This window comes from Aethalodelphis obliquidens, unplaced genomic scaffold (assembly GCF_003676395.1).
Source record: "Aethalodelphis obliquidens isolate GAN/ISIS:26980383/991018 unplaced genomic scaffold, ASM367639v1 scaffold533, whole genome shotgun sequence".
In the NCBI taxonomy this organism is placed as follows: domain Eukaryota; kingdom Metazoa; phylum Chordata; class Mammalia; order Artiodactyla; family Delphinidae; genus Aethalodelphis; species Aethalodelphis obliquidens.
This window is the reverse complement of record NW_020838445.1, coordinates 1-9042: the sequence shown is the minus strand read 5'-3', so window position 1 is coordinate 9042 and position 9042 is coordinate 1. Positions and strand designations below refer to the sequence as shown.

At 44.4% G+C, this 9042-nt stretch overlaps 1 protein-coding gene across 1 annotated transcript in view; it reads left to right on the top strand.

Moving 5' to 3' along the window:
• LOC113616805 (putative phosphoserine aminotransferase) overlaps window positions 1–7878 on the top strand; it is a 13597-nt gene extending 5719 nt beyond the window's left edge. The window contains exon 3 of the mRNA XM_027100169.1: window positions 7457–7878. Within this exon, the coding sequence (XP_026955970.1) occupies window positions 7457–7514 (58 nt within the window). The 3' untranslated portion in view covers window positions 7515–7878. The remainder of the gene's footprint in view (window positions 1–7456) is intronic.
• The last annotated feature ends 1164 nt before the right edge of the window (window positions 7879–9042 follow it).

Genomic DNA, 9042 nt, shown 5'->3' with positions numbered 1-9042 from the left:
TGTGCCCTTTTCCCTGGAAATAGTGATTACTTCCTAAGTGAAACAACATTTTCTTACCAGACCACAACACAGTGGTCTAAGTCAGAAATTTAACATTGATACTGTTGACTGATCTACCATCTATATTCAAATTTTGCCACTTATTCCAGTAACATCCTTAATGGCTAATTTTTTCAGGCCAGGAACCAGTGTACAATCATGCATTGCGCTTAGTTCTCATGTCATTTTGGTCTAAGTATGAAATAATTCTTCAGCCTCTTTGTTCTTCATATTATTGAGAGTTTGTGACGAGTATAGGCTGTTGTTGTGTAGAATGATCCTCATTCTGGGTTTGTCCTCTGTTTCCTCATGGTTGTTTCATGTTATGTGCTTTGGATGGGGTTCCACAGAGGTGATGGTGAGTCTCTCTGTGCATCCTTACCGGAGCCCCCTGATGGTCATCTGTCTCATTAGCATCTTGGTTAAGGTGGTGCCCACGAACTTTCTCCACTGTCAAGTTATCATTTGTCTCTTTTAGCTAATAAGTAATTTATGGGGAGATATTTTGAGACTCAAAGTATTCTGTTCTTCATCACACTTTTGAATTACATACTGATCCATAGAACAAGCAATTCAGGTGGTTTTATTTGATGAAGAAGGTGAAGTGATTCTTAATGCTTACTTTCCACTAGTAGTTTTACAAGCCACTCTTCTCTCTCCCAAAGGAAAAAAAATTGCTAAAATATAAGCAGCGGAGGTGTGCAGAACAGTTCACTGACAAAAGGCAACCGTTGGAGGATATATATTCCAGGAGCTCTGAGAGTAACAAACATATTTTGAGAATGTGAACAGTATGGGCAAGTGTGCTTTTTGGTGAATCAGGGAAGGAGGAAAAGAATCCCCTGATCAGGATATAGGGACCAACTTGCACACTTTTCCTTCCCTGTCTAGTCAAGGTTGTTTATTTCTCAATAGTTGTAGAAGTACAGCCCTTTGGCCACACAGACCTTTAATCTAATAACCAGATCATGAACCACATAGCCTGATTATGCTTTAAAAGATGTGATATATATAACAACCTGAAGTTAAAGTTGCTTCTAATGACTCTAGCCCAGCAGAATAGCCCCGAAGAGAAAAGTAAAATGTTAGCTTCCATCTAGCCAGGTGAAAAGCTGTAGGCATCCCGAGAAATGAAAATTGATGTTGAAATGTAAGAAATGTAGGAAGTTACAGGTCATTCTGGGGGGAAAAATAATGATTTTATCCAGCAGAGTAAAAAGCAGCTAGAGGCTGAATCATTCTTTCTTGTTCCCTTTCCCCAGTTTAAAACCATAGTTTCTTTAGGTTGAAAGTCCAGGGGTTGAAGCAGAAATCTTTAGGAGTTCTTAGAAAATGACAGGTGAGCAGGTTAATAACCTCAGGTAGGAACAATTCTGCTGTAAAACACACTGGGGAAAATACTCCTGAATTTCTGATGAATTTAAATCGAGGGCAGTCTAACATATTTTCTAAAGAACTATGTTCAAATTAAGGCTCCGGCTGATGTTACCCAGTCGCCTCCCCCATTAAGCCATCTCCAGTTCTCCCAATGGCATATTGTTCAAGATATGGTGTCTTCCATGAGCAAGGTTCTTGTGTTTTCGGGGGCAAGATATATCAGTTAGGATTTTGTTGGTCACAATACATAGAAACTTTGGTCCCAACTGGCTAAAGTAAAAAAAAAAAAATTATTGCTTAATGTAACTGAACAGTCCAAAGACAAGCTCCAGCCAAGATCTGGTTTACTCCAGAAGCCCATGTTGTGTATTCTTTGGAGCCAGCTTTCTGGGACTCTGCGACTTTGTCCTCCTTCGTGTCATGCTTCATGACAACCACATTGGGGATATTGCCTCTTCAGAATAGGTCTGTAGCTCTGCTTTCCTCGCCAGAGTGTCCAGCCTCACTCTGCTTGGGCTGCCTTAGGTCAGGTTCTCGTTCCTATGCCAATGAGTAAGACCTGGAGGAAGGGACATGCTAACTGGCTGGAATACAACAGGACCCATCCTTGGAGCTGGGTAGGTGGCCAATCCCACGTAAACCATATAGAAGCCTGTGCAGTTTGCCAAATCAGTTCTGATTTTTGTTTCCCTTATGGAGCTTACAGCTTCATCAGGGAGGCAGACAAACAAATAAGCAAATGGATACAAGATATGAAGTGAAGGAACAGAGCTGTGAGAGTAAATGTCAGGGAGACACAGTCCAGATGGCGAAATGGGAAGTGACATTTGAGTAGAGATCTGAATGGTTGAGCAGGAGTTAATCAAGAAAAGAGGTTAGGGATAGACAAAAGCCACGTGAGCATTTGGGGGAACATTTATCACTTTACTTTCTCTTAGGAGTGTTGGTGTGTGATGCTCAAAATATTGAGCAACCAGTATGGTACCCTAAAGAGGGCAAAATTACAAGTGGCCAAAGGAGGATGACTACAGGAAAGCACCACCTTGCCGTAGGTGGCCACAGATGAGTGGCCCACTGATGGCGTCTGAGGCCCACAGGGCTAGGGCTGGGGCAGAGACTGTTAACCAACTAGGATGGAAGTAGAAGATAAGTATATAAATAACTGGTATGGTAGCAGAGGCGTGTACCTGCTGGATTTCAAGCCTGAGTGTACCCCCTTTTTTTCTGGGCCTCTCTCCACTGTTTACTGACCACCAAACCTTACCTATGTGATATTCAATAAATGTTGACTAAACATATAGATGACTATATTGATAGCATGGGAAAATTATCTACATTCATGCCTGATTGATATTGATAGAAGATTTCGCCCCAGAGCAAATTAGCAAATGGTTCCCTAGATTCCGCAGAGCATGTCAGACGTTGATTTTCAACTAGAGCCTTCCGGGATTTGAATCAGCATCTGCCTGAGGTTTGCAAGTTGAGGGGAATCTCAGCCTGGAGACACATGTTGATTCCACGGTAGAGTGTTGGAAGCCCACACGGAGTAATAAACTTATAGTTGTGTTCTTTTTCAACCATTTAATACTTATTGACTTAATGGGCACGTTAAAAAAAAATCATGAGATGAAGCCTTAACATCTTGATTCCTGTCTTTTCTTGAAGGGGGAGAAAATTTGGGCCTGCATTTCAGCACGGAGGTTTGTCTGAAGCCAGTAGAGGCTGCCTCTTTAGATGGTGTGCTCTAATTTGCCTTTCTTCCACCTTTCTCACTTTTCTCATATTTGTTACGTACTTGCCCTTGGGTACCGGGTCTGAAAATAGCTAGATTTAAGCTTTCTATTAGGAAACCATCGCAAGGTAAGAAGAGTACGATGATCCTTGGCATCACCCTTCTGGCCTTTTCCACTGTTTTAACCCCAGCAGCAGGAGCATAAACTTTCCAGCTGTGTGAAGGACTCAGAACTGAGCCAGAGCAATCCCCAAACCAGCTGAAGTTAGTGTGTTAGCTTTGTGCAGGATGAAAGCTTTAAATAATCATTTCCAGTCATACCTTCTGGTCATTTCCCTTTAGTGTACAGTTTCCACCTCCAAGTTCTTCTCTTACACCCTGAGAGGCTGGCCCAGAACTAACCTAGGAGCCTCCACTTGGGTGAGTAATTGTCATTAGCCTCCCTTTAGTCTCTTAAGCGTCTCTCCTGTTTAGGGCTGAAGTCTAGTTCTATACGATTTCAAGTAAAACTCCCATCCGCAAGTCACTGATCCATTCATCCAACCTTACCTAGTTAGTTAGCAAAATGGGGAATTGTATTGACAAGATCATTATCCTTAAGCGATTTGGAGGCTAGTTGGGAAATTAAAATGTCTACATGCAATTGTCATACTCTGGGACAAGTGCCTGTTAGGTAGGGCTGCAGATAAAATACAGGACACGCGGTTAAACTTGCATGGTTTATTTCTTAAATCTGATAACCCTACCACCGGGGAAAGTGTTGGGTACAAGGGAACACAGGTGAGGAGGACCAGGAAAGTCTTCCTAGCAGCATTGCCATTGAGGCCAACACGAGAGGGGTTAATTCAGAAGAGGTGCAGGATAGGGGAGGGCTATGTGAAGACAGAGAATAGCATGTGTGAAGGCCCTGACTTGAGAGGTGCCTCAGGAAATTCAGGGGCCTGAGGTTCAGGGTGTGGGAATGTGGAGGGTGGAGGAGTATGTCAGGGGAGGGGAGACTGGAGACGCGATGAAGTCCTGCCATGGAATGTGGACTGGATCCTAAGCACAACGGGCCAGCCATTGTAAGGCTTGAAGCGGCAGAGTGACGTAAGATACGCATTTGAGAAAAACCTTCTGGCTGGAGTGTGGTGACTGGTTAGAAGAGGGAGTCTGGAGACAGGAGAAGGCAGAGCGGTGCTTGCTGCAGTAACGATAGTCAGTGATGGCGGTGACTGTGAGGAAGAGAGAGGAATGGATGAGCTACTTAGAGGATGGATGGGTAGATGTGGGAGATGAGGGAAGAGAAAAGTCGCGCATGAAGATGGTTCCACTCAGTGGGACAGGGGAGGTAGGGAGAAGTGGACACTGTGCTGCCATTTGCCTGTTTGCCTCAGACCGGCTCCCTGCCTTTCCACTGCTCTGTTCCGTGTCACAGGGCTGATCCTGCAAACCCCATCGCCCAGATCTCCTCGCCAACTCTTCCAGGTACGTTCAGCCAATGGAAAACATTGGCCAGAGGTTGGAGGGCCGGGGGATGGGAGAAGCCAACGTATTTTCCCCTCGCCTTCCACTCTCTGTTCGGGCAGCTGCAGCAGGCCTGGTGGCCGCTTTGCTCTGAGTGGCGGCCCCACCAGGAAGCCACTCCCTCTGTGCCTCCAGCTCCTGCCTGGCAGCTGTGGCAACACCACTTCCTTCTTTGCCCCCCAGCCCAGCAGTGGGGTGGGTGTGTTTTCTACTGCTGTGACTCTCTGGGATGTCTCACCATCCCATTTGGCTTTTTAGCTGTTTCATCACCATATGAAATTTGTCGTATTGAACTACCTGTAACGGGATGTTTTTCTGAGTGGACATTCAGTAATATGGACGTGCTGGATTTGAGGTGCCTTATGAGACATTTAAATGGAGATGTTTTACAGGAAGTCATATGTTGATTGAAAGGTGCAGAGAGTGGTCTTAGATGGAGACAGACTTAGCTGGTAATTGAAACTAAGGGAGAGGATGAGGTCCTTCAGGGAGATGGCATAGAGGATGAAGAGCAGAGAGCCTAATACAGAGCCCCAAGAATTACCCCAAGGAAGATCAGCTCAGCAAGACACTGGGAGGGTTCCGAGAGACAGAAAACTGTCAGGAGGATTGGGTGGCGCAGAAGACAAGGGAAGAGATTTTCAAGACAGAGACGTTGTTTAAGATCTAGCTCGGCTTGGCGGTCACATAGATAAGGATTGAGAAGTAGTCCCCTGGACTTGTCAACGGAGAAATCATCGGGGGCTTCAGGAGATCAGTTTCATGAGAGTAGTGGGACAGAAACCAGATCGCAGTGTAGAAGAGAAGGGAGCAATGGGGGCAAGTCAAGAAACTGATTGCAAAGGGAAAGAAGGGAGGGGTGGATGAATGACAGGAGAATAGAATGGAGGAGGGCATTTCCTTGTGGCTCTTTAATCTGGCTGGGAGGGGCCAACAGAGAAGGAGAGCATGAAGATGTAGGAAGAGAGGATGGCATCCCGAGCCCAAGGAGGACTGGCCCCTGTCTTCAGCTCCCACCAGCTGGATGTTCCCTTCCTGTAGCTTTCCACGGAGGCTGTGGAAGTTGCCCCTTGCCTCCTTGTATCAGCTGTCCTTGATTCGTTCGTCCTTTTCTTATTTCTCAGCACATCTGGGTCATATGTTATGTGAAGACAAACAAATCACCACTGCTGGTTAATTTTCTTGAAAAATCCCCCAGGCAGGTACCATTTTGGAGAGCTACATATTGTGCCTCAAAAAGCCAAAGTAGCCCATTTTTCCTCTCTCATTGGGAGAGATTGCTGTTTCTTGGAGAACCCGACGAAGAGGGTGACTCGCACTTAGGAATAACGTTGCTTGAAAAGTGCAAAGGGGAGGTAGTTTGGCTATTAGTGTTCTCTGAAGCTTGAGACTTCCTGAGAGATGGCAGACTCAGAGCTCCCATTTCCCTCTGAACCTGGACTATGAGCTCATCAAATGAGATGGTAAATAAAGTCACTGACATGGTTTAAAGGATAATTTTTTTCTCTCTTTTTCATTCAGAGCAAATTTAATGGAATTTGTATACAACATATGGATGAAATATCCATACGATGGGGCTTGACCATATCCTCATGATTCCCCTTCCCTTTTCCACATCTGGCCCCTTTAGCTCTGCAGACTTAACCCCACACCATCAATTCACCCAGTCAGAACGCTGAGCGTGTCTTCCTACTTCGCATCTGGTGGTTGTTGTCATCTTGTTCTCCACTACTGCCTCCTGCAGTAGCTGTTAGGTCCACGGAGGTTGGTTCACTGTGAGCAAGTAACTGTCAACTCCATGGACAGGTGGAAGTGACTTGGCAGCCGGGATGTGCCCACCCTGAGTTAATTATACCAATGAGGGTCAAGGAGAATGGGGATGCAGCTGGTCTGCAGAGCCCCGGCAGTTCTGAGACACATGCTCCTGGATCCACACGTTGCTCCATATCCAGCCTTGCCTTTCTTTGTTCTGTCTCTTGACTCCATCCAGGTTTCTGCTGTCCTTGTCCCTTTGGGGGAGGGAGGCCAGTACCAGCCCAGGTGTAGTCCCCAAATGCTTCCTACTTCCAAGGCCTACGCAGGCTTGTATATCCACTTGCTTGGGTTCCCCTGGTATTCGTGATAACAAGTTGAGTGGTTTCTGCCCTAGGCTTTCTTCTCTGGCATCCTTCCTTGTTGAAATGTCAGAGGAGACCATTGAGAGGGCATAACCCCCTCCCCTGACCATGGAATATACATTCTGCCCACCGTTCCCACAGCGGGAACCATTTTCAAAAACTCAGCCTTGAGAGAGTAATGTGTTCTTGAGACCATGTGGACAGTATACGTGACTGAACCCTGTTAAGGTCGCTGTGTAAACTCAAGATTCTGGCGGGTGGGTGCTGATATCTATTCGTCTTTCAGCTGACCAAGGCAAGCCTTGTAAGCAGGTTCCCTTGCTTGTTAAAACTGCCACTGACTAGTCTGGGCAGGCTGCCTCTTTCTTCAGTCTCTCGTTGCCCTTTGTGTATATGGGCCAGTCTTCACACCAGCAGATAATCTTAATGCTTTGTTTTCTTCCAAGTATGTACAAATCAATAATGCCTTTGTGATGAAAATTATACAGCATTATATAGAGAACCAAACATATACTTTCCATTACATGTTTTGATGTACTAGATGGTGTTAAATAGACATCTTTCTTCACCCGTGTTCTTTGGACTGTTTTCTTCATTCATGTCTGTTTTTCTTCAGATGATTTTCTAGTAATTTATACAAATACGTGAATCTGGATAAACTAATATATTTTACTCTCTATTTCAGGTTGCATCCTTTGCTCTCCAACAATCATTGCAGTGCTGTTTTCAATATGTCCACGTAGGGATTCAAAATAACAAAAATGCTTTTGAAAAATAATGTCGTAGGTTGACAGAGTGGTTTATAAATTATAGAATACACTTATGCTCTTAATTCTTCATCACAACCCTGCTTATCATGGCTGGAATTGCTGCTACACCTGTGGGGTCAGCTGGGGGCTGGCTGTAGCCGGGCTGGGGGCCTGACTGGGCCACATACCTCTTATGCCCCAGCTAGTAACTGGGGCTTGTGCTCGTGGGGGTAGCAGGGCTCTGAGAGGGAGAGTAGAAGCATCATGGGACCTAGCTCTGAGCTGGCACACCATTGTTTCTGCTGCCTTCTATTGGCCATGGCAAGTCACCTAACTTCAAGGGTGGGGAAATCAACACTACCTCTTGATGGGAGAAGTTGGAATGTCAAATTGCAAAGAGTGAGGATACAAGGAGTCAACCTGGAGCCATTTTTGCAATTTGGGATGGCGCTTGGTGCCTTCCTCGAGGAGGTTGTCCAAAACCATTTTTCAAACATCCCAGGTTCCTATAAATCTCCACCTCTGGTTTGGCAGCCCCTAAAAATTCCCAGTCAGTTTTGGTGAGGGGACACTTGATGACAGTGTTGTCTTTCGAAATGAGTAGTTCCGTTATCGACATTACATTGCTCCCTATACATTATTTATAAGGTTTCCCTGTTTGTATGTGCAAACTATTTCTGTGTATATTTTGAGAAATACATTGTACAGCCCTCTTTTTTTTTCTTTCACACACCCTAGAGATGTTATAGAGGCAGTCAAAGTGTCCAAATTTTTGAGAAATTGGAACAATCATGACTTACCTGTATGGAATGCTGTTAACGATGTCAATTCCCGCTACAGTACCTTTCATCTGAGACACTTAGGGTCTGTTAACAGATTAAAAGTAGTAAAAGATGCTGGTCGAGAGAATTTTCATTATCTTGTGCTCTGCAAACTTGGATTTTCATTGGTTTGAATGATCCTGAAAATGCATTTTTATTACTAGGTACATAGAAACCTCTAGCGGTATTCTTAATAAAGCAAGGTGAGTTATAAACAATCATTTGATGGAGGGTTTATGTACCACACTCCATTTTAAGAAAAATACAATATGAAAGTCTTAACCATGGAAGAAAATCTTTATATGATCTTTAAAAAAAAAAAACTTCAAGAAAAATAAAGACATGACACCATATTCAGTTTAAGGTCAGTGACTTGTAAGCAAGGCAAAGCAAAGACAGTCTGGTTAAGGCTGTTGAATTGTTCTGGCATTTTTTAGGTCTCACCCATTTCTGTGACCTTTTTAGAACCTAAGTTTCTAGGGCACAGAGAACTTCATCTTGACGTAGGACTGAGCAAATGCACGGAGCGTTTCTCAATAAGTAGGCATTAAATTCTAAGTCCAGAAGGGGCCTTGAGATGCGCTCTCTTTACTCCTTGGTAGAACTGTTTTAACCAGCCCCTGAAAACAGATTTTTTTCTTTAAATCTCAAAATTCAGAGATTCCACAATCAGAACTTACTTCTCATATTGCCTTGTGGTG